Source organism: Artemia sp. Qi Xiang Cuo, chromosome 6 (genome assembly GCF_049724085.1).
Source record: "Artemia sp. Qi Xiang Cuo chromosome 6, ASM4972408v1, whole genome shotgun sequence".
Lineage (NCBI taxonomy): Eukaryota > Metazoa > Arthropoda > Branchiopoda > Anostraca > Artemiidae > Artemia > Artemia sp. Qi Xiang Cuo.
Genome location: NC_142799.1, coordinates 20,036,364 through 20,052,754, shown reverse-complemented (window position 1 = coordinate 20,052,754; position 16,391 = coordinate 20,036,364). Strand labels below are relative to the sequence as shown.

At 33.4% G+C, this 16,391-nt stretch overlaps 1 protein-coding gene across 1 annotated transcript in view; it reads right to left on the bottom strand.

The window, feature by feature from the left end:
- The window catches only part of Ipk1 (Inositol phosphate kinase 1), a 334,853-nt gene that overhangs the window by 56,473 nt on the left and 261,989 nt on the right, over positions 1-16,391 (bottom strand). The window contains exon 6 of the mRNA XM_089090527.1: positions 9,255-9,327. Within this exon, the coding sequence (XP_088946653.1) occupies positions 9,255-9,327 (73 nt within the window). The remainder of the gene's footprint in view (positions 1-9,254; positions 9,328-16,391) is intronic.

Genomic DNA, 16,391 nt, shown 5'->3' with positions numbered 1-16,391 from the left:
ACCTATCAGGGACTATGAATCCTAGCTCTGAAAAGTCCAAAAAGCAAACTACAAATCCCAAATCATAGGTTTCAGACACCATATACCTACGAAAGACTAAGAGCCTTATATCCCAAATCATAGGTTTCAGTCAACACACACCAACAAAAGACTAAGAAATCTAACTCAGAAAAGCCCGAAATAGTAATTTACATATCCTAAATCATAAGTTTCCGACAACATTCACCTACGAAATACTATGAAACCTTAGCTCAGAAAGGCCTGAAATAGCAAATTAGTCACCTCAAGTCATAAGCTTCAGACAACACACGCCTACGAAATACTAAGAAACCTTAGCTCAGAAAAGCCTGAAATAGCAAACTACTCACCCCAAACTAGAAGTTTCAGACAAGAAACACCTATGAGGGACTAAGAATCCTAGCTTTTAAAAGTCCAAAAAGCAAAACTACAAATCCCAAATCATAGGTTTCAGACAACACACACCAACGAAAGACTAAGAAATCTAGCTTAGAAAAGCCCGAAATAGTAATTTACATATCCCAAATCATAAGTTTCAGTCAACACACACCCACGAAAGGCTAAGAAATCCAGCTCTGAAAAGTCCAAAAGCAAACTATTCATCCCAACCTATAGGTTTCAGACAACAAACACCTATGAAAGGCTAAGAAATCTAGCTCAGAAAAGTCAAAAATAGTAATTTACATATCCCAAATCATAAGTTTCTGACAACACACACCTATGAAAGGCTAAGAAACCTAGCTCAGAAAAGTCAAAAATAGCAAACTACTCATCCCAAACTATAGGTTTCAAACACCAAACACCTATGAGGGACTAAGAAATCTAGCTCAGAAAAGCCCGAAATAGTAATTTACATATTCCAAATCATAATTTTCTGACAACATTCACCTACGATATACTATGAAAGCCTAGCTCATAAAAGTCTGAAATAGCAAACTACTCATCCCGAACTAGAAGTTTCAGACAACAAACACATATGAGGGACTAAGAAATCTAGCTCAGAAAAGACCGAAATAGTAATTTACATATCCCAAATCATAATTTTCTGACAACATTCACCTACGATATACTAGGAAAGCCTAGCTCATAAATGTCTGAAATAGCAAACTACTCATCCCAAAATAGAAGTTTCAGACAACAAACACCTATGAGAGACTAAGAATTCTAGCTCTGAAAAGTCCAAATAGCAAACGACACATCCCAAATCATAATTTTCTGACAGTACACACCTATGAAAGGCTATGAAATCCCGCTCAGAAAAGTCAAAATAGCAAACCACCAATCCCAAATCATAGGTTTCAGACAACACATACCTATGAAAGACTAAGAAATCCAACTCAGAAAAGTCAAAAATCGCACCCCATACCCCCCCAAACCTAATTTACACAAAACATCCCTAACCGAACGCGGGGGCCGTGGTTAACCCTTGGGGGGTGGGGGGGACGGGAGGGTAGCCCTGGTAACGTTGGGATATGGGGGGGTTCGATTTGGGGTGGGTTATGAGGATTAGATCCCTTTGGATCAGGCTAGAGCGATCAGGGCCCTTCGGGTTTGGGGTAGAGGACCTCACGACACTGTTTAAATAGAACCTGTTTACTATAACGACCGCACTCAAAACCTCTTCTATAACCTTTTCTAAAATCATCTTTTAAAATGTCTCTAACTGTTTCGCCGAAATAATTCCCTAAAATGTCTAAAACCGTTTCAGCCAAATAATCCCCTAAAAGTAATCTCAGCGTGTTCCTTTTGTTTTTGGCATCTCTGTGCATTCACATTTCAAATTTCTAGGAAACCCTTTCCTAAGTTAATCTCTTCATCTCATAAATTTTCCTAGCTACACTATTAAGGTTTCGTTAGAATATTAATCTATCTCTCCGACTTAAAGCTCAGTGAAGCCGTATTTAAAAATAGAATTTCTATCTCTTTAGCCTCCCGCATAATTCCAAGATAACAAGTGATGTCATTTCTAATTCCTGACAGTAAAGATCAATGAAGCCCTATTTAAAAATAGAATATTAATTTTTCTCTCTGACCTAAAGAACGTTTATCCCTCAGACCTAAGAATAAAGAAAGCCATAATGTTTCTTAATTCCCCCTTCGTGAATCAATATATTCCCCTAGCGATTATGTAAATCAAGTTCTCAGGTTAGGTTAGCCTAAAGATCAAAGAAGCCATGATTGTTTCTTAATTCCCCATTCGTGGACCAATAATTCCCCCACCGATTATGTAAATCAATTTCTCAGGTTAGGTTAGCCAAACAATCTCATAACATTCGCGTCGAGCATGTACATTCTCACTGACAAAAACCATAAAATAGGAACATAAATTGCTGTTGACATCCATAAATGTGAGAAAGTTCCTGTTTTTTCATTCTCACTGACAAAAACCATTAAACAGACATGAATTGCTGTTGACATCCATGAAAAACATCAAATAAATTGACCAACACTCATAACCGTCCAAGAAAACAACCATAAATGTGAGAAAATTCATGTTTTTCCAAGTGAGAAAATTCCTGTTTTTTCATTCTCACTGAGAAAACCATAAACCACGTGGTGGGGTCACGAGTCGGACCCCCCTCTCTACTTGCTTAGACACGTTTTTTCGGAACTTTGCCGAATTGTTTTGGCCTAAAATATTTGACGTAGATCCTACTAATCCACCAGAACGTTTTCACGTCGAAATAATACTAGGAATATTGACAATCAGTTGTTAGTTACAATTAAAAACCACGTTTCACGGTACTTTGAATTTCACACCTTGCTTTTTACGTCATCACCGCGCAGCCCTATGTTGTATAACTTAAAAACCGTGTTCCGGGATTTTTTTTGAAATTTCGGGACTTTTTTTGAAGAAAAATCGGAATTTTATTTTTTGAGCCGGTGGCAACGCTGCATGTCTAATAGGAAAAAGTGACACCATCAGTGCCATCGTAGGGTTACCTAGTTTTTGCATGAATATCAACAACTTATAGTCCTCCGTTCTTCCTTTTTAGGTACATATCAGTTGTTTTCAGTCTTGGGGGTTTTTTTCCTTGCCAAATAAACCCGTAAATGATTTTTTCCAAGTTTTAAAAGATCGCTTTTGAAGGTGCTGAAATATTCGAAAGATACCGAATAACAGGCAAGCTGTATATATTTACATGTTGCGCCCTTTGGAATATGCCTCCGGCATGCCTCCGGAGGCATGCCTCCGTCGTGCCTCCGTGCCTCATGCCTCCAGGTGTCCCTCAAAATGCCCAGTTGTTACCCCTCGCCCAGTATAACGATGATTAGCAACAATAGGATTTGTACTTTTGGCCGACCCTGTATACCACTTATGGAATCTTTGATAACAAGGAATTCAAAAAGAGTAAAAACTAAACGATAAAAAAAAAGAATAATAAAAATAATAAAAAAAAATAAAAGAACGATATATAACAAAGAATAATAACTGCGAAATAAAATACGGCAAGCGCAACTTGGCCGTTTGGCGATGGATCTTGTCAGTCATTCATGGAACATTGGATCACCAGGAATTTAAAAATAGCAGAAATAAAAACAAAAAAAAACCGGTTTTCAGACCATGGGGTGAAATTCACTCAGTTTGGGATCTGTGTTGATAGGAAATAGTGTCTGACCATGCGAACCCACAGTATATATAATAGTGATGCGAACCTAATTATATAAACTGTGATGCGAACCACACAAAGAATTTTCTCGACCCAGAAACCAGTATATCTGCCCAAAAAAGTAGAGAGAATGTGGGGTTCCACAAAGTGGAGGAATAAACGGCACCGAGGTACATCCCGCCATCACCTAAAATCATACCTAGCAGAGTACCTGTAGCGGGTGGCATTAACGGCAGAAGACAGAGCTAATTTCAACGTGTTTCTTAGTGACATTTCTGCGTTCCGGCCGCATATTGCCAAGTTGTAGTTTTCATAATTTTATTGATAAAGTATTTTATTTTCATCATATTTTGTTTATTTCATTAGCCTTAACCAAACTTCACTTCTCGACAGAACTTGAGTGTGGTGGCTATAAGACACAAGTACCTAAGTATCTTTACAGAGGATGGTTCTTATGTCCAATTCCACTTATTTTCAACCTTTCTTAAATAATGATTTACTATTTCCATCAATTTTCAATCCTGGTTTGAATCAGCTGTTCAAAAGCATTTTAAGAATAATGTGATAGTATTACGAACGTGAGCAGCAATTTGTTTTTGGATAACATTTCAGAAGCAGAGGAGGGTATGGATTAAAAAAAGAGCCAAAAATGAGCTTGCAATATGACAAATACAAAAATAAGTAAAGAATTTAAATCTTTAATTTGAAAGTTTTCAGGGGGTATGCACTTGCTTGTCAAGACCATATCCAGGGGGGGGGGGGGTTAGGGGGTTTGAACCCCCCACCCCCACGAAATGTTTTTACGACTCGTAAAAACGTTACAAAAATGAATATAAACAAATTTTGATGTGTTTTTTACTTTTTTCTAGCCCCCCGAAAAAAATCCTTTTGTAATCCCTCCCACCCTGAAAAAATCTTTTGTCAGTCTTTTGTAAATAAATGTGTTGGTCGGGATTGGCCAGGCTTGTGAGTCTGGGCAGGAGCCTTGGGGGTAACAAGTTAGCAAAGGCTAAATACATTTGTTTGGTTAAAATGCATTCTTCGGAAACACCTTGTTGAATATACTTGCAGATTTAACGCGCTTGATGATATAATGTTATTGTAAAATAAGTTCAGCCATAAAAAGAATAAAGAAAGCAGGGGGGAAAATGCAACAATTACTGCGAAGACTTGAAACTAAAAACTGCATTAAGTCATAAGTTTCTTTTAAGTCGGCTTTTCCTATCAACTCTGGCAAGAAGAAAAGATGCAATACCTGTATTTACTTTCCTTTTACGTCTAAGAGTGATTCAAATTGGCGAAAACTGTAAACTACTTTGTTGTTTAAGCGGAAAGCCCACTCCAACGGTAAGTACTTAAAAAATCGCTATTTGAATAGCGAGGGGGAGGCTTACCGTTCCCCCTCCCTGAAATATTTCTCCAGCTCTTAAACTACTGCTACTACTAACAACTCATCGCAGCGCCAAGCCGCCTGATGCCAACACAGCTACGCACGCTCCTCATCCACCCCAATCTATTCAAAGCCTCCCTTTTTACACCCGCCCACGAAATTTCCAGTTCCTTTAAATCTTTCATTATGCCGTCCTCCCACCCCAGACGGGGACGGTCTGCTTTCCGTTTAGCCCTAGATGGTTGGCCGAAAAGAACAATCTTCGGCAATCTGTCATCCTTCATCCACACAACATGCCCTAACCACCTCAACCTTTCTTTCATTATAGACCTAGAAAGCGGTATTGAACCACATTTTTTGTATCGCCTATTGTTTGAAATACGGTCAGTCAGCCGGGTACCCAGAACAATCTTTAAGCAATTTCTCTGGAAAACATCTAGAAAATCTTCATCCTCTTTTTAGGGAGTCCATACTTCAGGTCCATATTTGACAACTGTCATCACAGTAGCATCTAATATTATAATCTTGGTTAGCAGACTTATCTTCGTATTCTTCCAACCTTTTTTTAACTGTGAAAAAACACCCTTAGTCTTGGCTATTCGATTTTTAACATCTTCACTGATCCCACCATATTTACTAATAATAGCCTACTACCAAGGTAAGTGAAGCTGCCCACCTGATCGTTCTTTTCATTACCCAACGCCACCTTTTCATCTTCACTTATTCCTAGACTTAGTGACTTAGTCTTCCTAACATTAATTTTCAAACCGATACTAGCACCCTGAACTCGCAAAACCTCTAAAACTTCATTCATTTTGGTCACAGTTTAATCTAGGATGCTTAAATCATCAGCATAATCTAAGTCCAGAAGACTTTTCCCTTCCCATTTGATTCTGTGGTCTCCCATTGCCTTTCCTGTGCTCCTTAAGACAAAGTCCATCAAAATAACCCATATAAAGGGAGATAGAACACAACCCTGCATAACTCCTGAATTAATACAAAACGAGCTGCTAACCTCATTTCCTACCTTAACCGCAGCAGTGTTATTCTTGTACATAGCACTAAGCACTTTAATGTATTTGTCTGGTATACCATACAAGGATAAAACCTTTGCTAAAGCTCCTCTATCAACAGAATCGAACGCTTGCTCATAATCTATAAAACTGAGGACCAAAGGTGTTTGAAAACTCAGGCACTTCTCAATTATTAGCCTAAGAGTTAAAATTCGGTCAACACATCCTCTACCTTTTATAAAACCGCACTGTTCTTCTCTTAAAGCTTTGTCTACGGCATCTCTCAGTCTAAAAAGTATCATATTACGAAGCAATTTGCTACCTACAGAGACCACACTAATGCCTCGACAATTACAACATTTACTTTTATCATAATTCTTATAAAGTGGCTTAATTAAGGTTTTCTTAAAATCGTTAGGTACTTCCACTTTTTCAAAAATCATATTCATAATCTTCAGTAAATTATTTCTAACCTCAGAGCCACCATATTTAAGAAACTCATTTACTACCTTATCAGCACCTGGAGCCTTATTATTCTTTAATCCTTTTAGTACTGTTGCTAATTCCTCCTCACAAAACAAATCTTCCTTCACATCCAAGGTATCACAAACTTTTTCATTTTCCTCTATATTTTTTCCTGCAACTCTATCTCGGTAAACAAGTTCTCAAAATGTTCGGCCCATCTCGCTTTAGCTTTTTCCTTATCGCTAATTGCCACCCCATTCCTATCTTTAACTGGGACAAGTCCGGATTGACTACTAACTCTCAATTTGTTAGTGTACCAGTACAATATTTTACTATTATGCCGTCTAGCTGCATCTTCTAAATCCTCGGCAATTTTATCCATGGCCTCCACTTCACACCTCCTTAGTTCATATTTCAATGCTTTCTCCACTTTCTTTGCATTTATTTTGTTTTCATACGATCTATCACTCAGATAATTCTTGTACAATTCCTTTCTCCTTTCTATTAAACAATAAGCTTTTTCACTAATATTCTTAGCTGCAGTCCTAGCTTTCTTCCTTAAGACACCTTCAGCAACTTCACAAATAATGTTTCAAAAATTGTTCCAACCATCTTCCACATTATAAAATTATAAACTCTCCAATTTAGTATTCAACTGTTCCTGGAAAGTTTCTCTCAAATTCTCATCCTGGAGTCTACTAACATCATAACTTCCCGGGAGGTAATTACCCTTCCGATAAAAACTGGTCTTAAAATGCAGGTAACAACATCTTCAAGCCCCCAAACAGAATTCTTTTGGTATACGAAACGATTTGGGGTACTAGTGCATTACATGGTCACTTTTATATACTTTGCAAGGAGACCAGTCATTCAATGATAAACAAAACCCGCCAGAGACCTGTTATTTTCAAAGAGACCGCTATTAAGAAATGGAATGCAGAGTAGTTTTCATTGCGTTACGATACTTAAACTGTTGTTTTTTGGGGTTTAGGGGGGGGGGAAGTACCTAGGCTCGGTTACGTATATAATATATGCTATGCTTTACCCCCCCCCCCCTGATGTGCAAATATATAGCCCAAATTTGTTTCTAAACTATTGTATATTCATCCTATTTTATTTTATTTCATTAGCATTAACCAAAATTGTCTTTTTAGAAGTTACCATCTAATGCACCAGTACCCGATTTGGTATACTAGACCAGGTGCAGCAGAGTGGCTAACGTTTCGTAAACTTTCGATAAAGTTCAATAATGCAAGAAGTGAAGATTTAACAACGAGGACGGAAATTATATTAGGTTTTGTGTAAGATTGGTATAATAGGAGCAGTGAAGTGCTTACGTTTAAAATGGTATAATAGGGTATATAATGGCCTAACTCTTTGTAACAATTTTCGTTTGTTATTTTAGATGACAAAAAGCACCTTCGTAAGAGATTTCCCCAGGAGAATGATTCTTACTGGTTACCAGTTGTATTCATATTGTAGTATAGTATCGGAAGGGGATTTTCAAACCTGAAAAAAAAGTTTGCAATATAAAAAAAAATAGCACAAAAACCTTTTTATAAACAATAAGCACCTTTAAAAAGAAGACGCTTATATCTTCCTATTTATTTTCACCCTTTCCGAAATAATGATTTCTATTTTCATTAAATTTCAATCCTGGATTGAATCAGCTGTTTAAAAGCATTTTAAAAACAATGCGATAGTATCAGGAACGTGAGCAGCAATTTATTTTAGATATTTAGAAGCAGAGGAGGGTATGGATTAAAAAATAAAAAACAAAAATGGGCAAACAATATGACAAATACACAAAAAAAAACTATAAAGACTTTAAATCTTTAATTTGAAAACTTTCAGGCGGACACGACATTTACGTGCCTGTAAAGGAAGTATCCAAGGGGTAGGGGGTTTGCCCCCCCCCAACCACGAAAAAATCCTTGTGTACCCGCCCCCCCCCCCCGAAAAAAATCCTGGTATTTATGGATTATATATAACACACGAAAGAAGTCAAGTTTGGTTAATGCTAATGAAATAAAATAAAATAGGATGAAAATATAATAGTTCAGAAACAAATTTGGGCTATATATTTTCACATTAAGGATGGGGGGGGGGGTAAAGCATAGCATATATTAAATACGTAATCTAACCTAGGTACCTCCAACCCCCTAAACCCCAAAAAACAAAGTTTAAATATTGTAAACGCAATAAGAAATCAAGCTTTGCAATCCATTATCTCTTGCAAATACCCGTTTGACAGGTTTCCATTTGTATTTCCTTGTACAGTCTATAGGGCTGCGTTATATATAATGCATAAGTACCAAAATCCTAGATACGAACCTGGTGCCTGTACACAATCATGTGCACATGCCAGTACATTATGAAAAAGATAAACAAATATACCTTACATATCAAGGCCGTATCCAGGGAGGGGTTACCCGGTTTGAACCCCCCCCCCGAAATTTTTGACCGAGTCGAAAATAAGTCGAAAATTAGTAAAACCTAGGTAAAAATCAGTATAATTAGTCGAAAAATGAGTCAAAAATTAGTAGCCCCCCCCGGAAAAGTAAAAAATTAGTAACCCCCCCCCCCCGAAAAAAATCCTGGATCCGCCCTTGTTACATATAATAAGGAAAATACAAGAAACTATACAAAAAAAACTTTAGGTTTTTAATCTGAAAGGTTTCGGGGATGGCGGGAGAGGAGACGGCGTCTACAAACCCCCACAATGTGCATATGTCTATACAAATAATAAAGACACACCTTAAATATTCTGAGGTTATTTTGCGGAGTACGAATTAATTCCTTGGCAGCACGAAACATCCTTTGGTACGACCTAAAAAAGAAACAAACAAAAAAACCATAATCATAAATAACAGTAAAGACAATACAATGATACATTATAAGCGAGGGCATAGGTCAAATTAACTATAATTACACAAATGAATAGGCAATTTTCAAAATGCTCAAACAATAACACGGACAAAAACACTGGTTTCACATAGCATAATTATTGTGCTGTTCGTGATTATGAAAGTGAGAGTCAGTTTGCAGAGGTATTTTAGCTGTGAGTATTAAACAATAAAGTGAAACAAATTGATAATTTTTCACTACCTAAGTTTGCATTGCCCCACCTTAACAGGAATAAGATAAGTCATGGGAATGTTTTTTTTTTTAATTATTCGTATTAATTTTTTCTTTTCATTTGTCAATTGCCACTCCCAATTTTGCCGTCAAATATGGAAACCTATTCATATAGATTCTTCAAAGCTTTGATTTACATACACGATGGTTATTGACCCTCCTAGATCGATTAGTCCCTAATAATTGTAATATCCACCATCATCTTTGCCTTTGGCCACGCCAATTAGTCTAGACTAGTGGTTCTCAAACTGTGGTACGCGTACTATTGGGGGTACGCAAAAATTTTTAGAGGGTACGTGGTCGGGGTACGTGGCTGGCCAACAAAAATATAAAACAACTCCTTAACTCTAGGACAGGCAATTTTATTTATATTTTAGCTATAGTTTACTTAGTACCGGTAATTGAGAAGGGGTACCTAAAATGTTTTGTGAAAAGGGGTACAGTGTCTAAACAAATTTGAGAAGTACTGGTCTAGACAATTATCAGCTTTATGGATGATTAGCCTATACACAGAGGCAATTTTAGGGAAGGGAAAGGGGGGGGGGACTAACCCCGGGCGTAGAAATTTTAGGAAAACAAAATTTCAAATAAATAATCTAATTTTTATAATCATTTTGTAATTTTTGAAATTTTACTTTTACTAAAATAAAATAGAGGGCGCAGTTGGCAGTAAGTATAAGCAAATTGAAACCGAAATGCATCTTTTTTCCCATATCTTCAGCACTATTAGTTAAAAATGAAAGTAAGTAGATCGAATTTAATTAATTTTTTTTGTGATATTTTGTATTAAAATATTGGTAATTAATGCAAATTTTGTCCATAAATGAAAATTTTGTTAATATTTAGCCTGGAAATTTTTGGTAGATGGGGGGGGGGATTTCGCTCTAGCGCAAGAGAAGCCTCGACTTGTTCCGCAACCGTGATTCTTAGAAGACTTTTTTTGTAAAGTAAAAATTTTCGAAAAGGATATTACAGGCTCTGACATAGCCTAAATCGCTTCGTACATCAACAATAAAACTTAAAAATTGATACTAACACAATACAGGTTGCAAATCATTCACAAGATTATCTCAAAATAAAAGACAAGGTAAAATAGGAATAAATCATTTCAATAAAGAAATTACCGCAGCAGATTCCATCTAATAAAAAGGAACATAATTAACCGTGAAAGCTTGGAAGAGAACGATGAACTCTTGAGGGCATACGACTCTGAAGAAACTTTAAAGTAAATTTAATATGGAGCATCAAACTAGGAAAAGTACGAATATTTTGCTATTGATGTACGAACTACTAGTAGCAGCTGGTTAATATTTACAATTATCCAGAACACACTCAAGAAGTGATGTTAGGTTAATCATAATGAAAAATACCAAAATATGATGAAAATATAATACTTTAGAAACAAAATTATGGAAACTATAAAAGAAAAATTATGGACAGCAAGCCGCCCAGAACTCATATTAAATACCTAACCTAACGACCTCTATATTTTAAATATTTAATTAAAATATACCTGCATTGTAGTTTATTTCACGAAAGAATAAGCTAATTATTACCGAATACGAGACAAAAACCGGTTTTACTCAGACAAAATAAAGCAAACTTCTCGAGTGTGTTCTGGATAATACAAAAGTACCGATTTTGATGTTTCGACATTTACACTTTCAATGCTCGATATACCAGACCGATGTATTGGAGCCGTTTTCTTCCTCTGGTAAAGTCTTTCTGCTGGCCAAGTAAAGGGAAAAATTAAAGTCAAGTGCAGAATAATCCGAGAAGAAACTACTGGTTAAAAAGTGGAAAAAGAAACAAACTGTTGATTTTTTTTTTTGTATTCAAGATTTTCAGCAGGGCAATATTTCCGCCTGAGCCTTTCACTGAATTAAATAAAAAAAACAAGTTTTTTAAACTGAAAGTAAGGAGCGACAATAAAACTTAAAACGAACAGAAATTATTCCGTACATGAAAGGGGCTGTCCCCTCCTCAACGCCTCGCTCTTTATTCCGTATATGAAAGGGGCTGTCCCCTCCTCAACGCCTCGCTCTTTACGCTAAAGTTTGACTGTCTCACAATTTTTTTTTAAAACAATAAAAAACTTTAGCGTATATATATATATATACGCTATATATATATATTTATATATATATATATATATATATATATATATATATATATATATATATATATATATATATATATATATATATATATATATATATATATATATATATATATATATATATATATATATATATATATATATATATATATATATATATATATATATATATATATATATATATATATATATATATATATATATATATATATATATATATATATATATATATATATATATATATATATATATATATATATATATATATATATATATATATATATATATAATATATATATATATATATATATATATATAAAAAAAAAAAAAAAAAAAAAAAAAAAAATATATATATATATATATATATATATATATGATATTACTGGGACTGGTATATGCTTTAGCAGACAGGTTTCTGTGCCAACACCTATTTTCTGGGCCAATCAGAGATTTATAAGGAATTACACAAGAGTATGTGTGTAGTTTCAGGGGTTCATGGCTTACCATGGGTAGGTATCTATATATTTCACGAGTACAAGCCTTGTCAGACATGTTTTCCTAGGTTCAATAGCCAAAACTTGAGATCGTTAAATTGCGTATTCAAAAATTTATTGAGCCTTCTGTAAAAAAAATACTGGTTTCAGTCGAAAGGTTAGATAATCATGTTTTTTCGTACAAATAATGTTTTTACTATAGATACAGCAAAGCCGAGCATGTTTCTGAGTCAAAAATTGTCAAACGCCAATAATCTCTAGCCTGAAGGTACCTTGCATCTTGTCTAGAATTGATAACATATGGTGTTAGATATAAAAAAATTGTACCATTTGCGTAAAAATAACTACTTTGCATCGCTGGTAATTAAGGAATGGAATGCTACAGTCAGAATTGTTGCTTTTTCGTCTAGTGTCGTTTACATTATTAGTGGTATCTAATAATGATAGAAAGTTGTATCATTGCGTAAACTAACTCAATTCGCGAAAAAAGGTATAGTATTTGGATAACTCTGTAATGAATGATCTTAATTAGTGATTGAATAATAGGGGGTGAGAATTATCTTAATTAGTGATTGGATTGTATGAAGGTGGTAAAAAAGGGTTAAACTGATTACCAGTTAAGGTAAGCCCGAAGGGGTTGTTAACTCATAGGCAATTTATTATAAATTTGGAATAGCATCGTTAGCATCAATCTATGGTAATGGTTAACGATGACAAGATGACCTAGTGACTTGACCTAGCTTTACTTCTCGGATGTGTTCTGTATAATACACAAGTACCATTTGAACAGTGTTGTCAGTATAAAATATGCTCTAACATTGTAGTATACTAATCAATTGATACTAATAGAGATTTAGATGCCAAGAAAAGAATTTTAATAAAGAAATTCAGAATAATCCTTAGGAATCCTTGGAAATCAAGTAGTGAGACGATTAAGAGTATGAACCATCAAGGATTGTAAGCACCAATGATCCTAACCACCAAAGACCTCAACCTCCAAAGGTCCCCATACCCCCATTTTTTTTTAATTTTTTTGTTTTTTTTAGTTTTTTTAATATTATTATTTTTTTAATATGCTATTTTTTTCAACTTTTTTTACATGCCTTAGAGTGACATAAAACATACTTAAAATATATAAAAACCACACTTAATATTTTTCAAATTCAAAATGAGAATTATATATATTTGTTAGTCGTGACTTTTAATATTAGATATACAATGTTTGTAGGAGCACTTTTTTTTGGACTGAATTTTTTCGTACTTTTGGAAAATTATTCAACTTTTAACATTATAGTATACTAAAAAGTTGATACTAATAGTGATGTAAATACCAAGAAAGGAATTTTAATAAAGGAATTCAGAACAATCCATAGAAATCCTTAGAAATCAACTAGTGAGATGATTATAGGTTCGAAGCATCAAGGATCACAATCATCAATGACCCTAACCACCAAGAACCTCAACCTCCAAAGATGAATTGATGGAAAATGAAGCACAAGTGAACGTTATTACTACTATTGATCATATAGTCAATGAACCCAATAGTACCAAAGATGAAATGCATATTGAACCTGTAGGTGACACCCCAGTAAAAATTGTGTATGACTCAAAATGGATGAATGATTATTCTACTGGTTATGAACTAAGAGAAGATAGTAACTATAGGATCAAGAGAGAGCATGATAAATTATTTTATGGAACAGATTCAAAATGTCCAAAGTTGTTCAATGATGTTAATAATTTATAATAATGTATGAAACATATTTTTTATTGTAATATTCTACATGTCACTATTACCTTTAAAATATATTATACATTACTTTGTTAGATGATCTTAATTTTTAAAGTAATGCAGAATGTCAAACGTTTAGAATATCTATTAAAAAAGTCGGAGATGTAAGAAAATGAATTTTCAGAGATAAAGATACTACTAGCAGGCTCATAGGAGATATATTAGAAAATGAGATACTTTAACAGAAGTTTTACTAAAGTCCTGAGAGATGAGCTGAATTTTTTTCTCAAAAACAGACAAGCAAACACCCGTCCTGACACACAGGCAGAGAGAATTTTAGTTTTCAGAAACAGGAACATCCACATTTAAAATATATCTGTTTCTGATTTTTTAATAAAGTTGTGTTTTAGTCTTCAGAAATAAGAACATCCACGTTTAAAATACATCTGATTTTAATAATAATATCTAATTTTTTTAATAAAGTTGGGTTATAGTTTTCGGAAATAGGAACATCCGCGTTAAAAATATATCTAATTTTATTGATAATATTTGATTTTTAATAAAGTGAGGTTTTAGTTTTCAGAAATAAGAACATCAACGTTTTGAATACATCTGATTTTATTAATAATATTTATTTTTTAATAAAGTCGGGTTTTAGTTTTCAGGAATAAGAACATCCACGTTTAAAATACATCCGATTTTATTATTAATATTTGATTTTCTTATAAAGTTTCGGTTCTGGTTTTGGAAATAGGAACATCCCCGTTAAAAATACATCTGAAAAAAAGTTGGGTTATAGTTTTAAGAAATAAGGACATTCACATTAAAAATACATTTGATTTTATTAACAATATTCGATTTTCAATAAAGTTTGGTTTTATTTTTCAGAAATAAGAACATCCGGGCTTAAAATGCATCTGACTGTATTAATAATATTTGATTTTCTGTGATTTTATTAATAATATTTGATTTTGAATACAATTGGGTTATAGTTTTCAGAAATAAGAACATCAACGTTTAAAATACATCTGGTTCTATTAATAATATTCGATTTATTAATAAAGTTTGGTTTTAGTTTTCAGAAATAAACGTTTAAAATACATCTGGTTTTATTAATAATATTTGATATTTTAATAAAGTGGGGTTTTAGTTTTCAGAAATAAGAACATCCACGTTTAAATACATCTGATTTTATCAATAATATTTGATTTTTTAATAAAGTGGGGTTTTAGTTTTAAGAAATAGAAACATCCAAGTTTAAAATACATCTGATTATATTAACAATATTCGATATTTTAATAAAGTTTGGTTTTAGTTTTAAGAAATAGGAACATCCATGTTTAAAATACATTTGATTTTATTAATAAAATTTGATTTTTTTAATAAAGTTGGGTTTTAGTTTTCAGAAATAGGAACATCCACGTTTAAAATACATTTGATTTCATTAATCATTCGATTTTTCAATAAAGTTAGGTTCTAGTTCTTGGAAGTAAGAGCATCCACATTTAAAATACATCTGATTTTATTAATAATATTTATTTTTTTTAAATAAAGTTGAGTTTTAGTTTTCAGAAATAAGAACATCCACATTTAAATACCTCTGATTTTATCAATAATATTTGATTTTTTAAATGAAGTTGGGTTTTAGTTTTCAGAAATAAAAACATCCATGTTTAAAGCACATCTGATTTTATTAATAATATTTGATTTTCTAATAAATTTGTTTTATTTTCTTATGGAAATAAAAACATCAACGTTTAAAATACATCTGATTTTATTAATAATATTTGATTTTTTAATAAAGATGAGTTTTAGTTTTCAGGAATAAGAGCACCCACGTTTTAAATACATCTGATTATATTAATAATATTTAATTTTTTCAAAATAAAGTTGGGTTTTAGTTTTAAGCAATAAAAACATCAACGTTTAAAATACATCTGATTATATTAATAATATTTGATTTTTGAATAAAGTTGGGTTTTAGTTTTCAGAAATAAGAACATCCACGTTTAAAATACATCTGATTTTATTAATGATATTTGATTTTTAATAAAGTTGGGTTTTAGTTTTCAGTAATAGGAACATCCACATTTAAATACCTCTGATTTTATCAATAATATTTGCTCTTTTTAAATAAAGTTGGGTTTTAGTTTTAAGAAATTCACTGCTTGAGCTTGCATTTAATTCAGTGACTTAGTTTGGAATAAGGATTAAGTTTGAAACAAATTACAGTAAATTAAATTGCGCGAAGGAGGGTGCTCTGTGAAATGAAATGAATTTTGGCGCGATCCGCGGTGATAGATTGTGAGCGTTTATGAACTGTTTTTTTATATAAGATCACCGAGGAGAACACCTTCCGTAAGCAGAGATTTTGTTTGGTAATAGTTTTACTCAGGCGAAGGCGGGGTAGT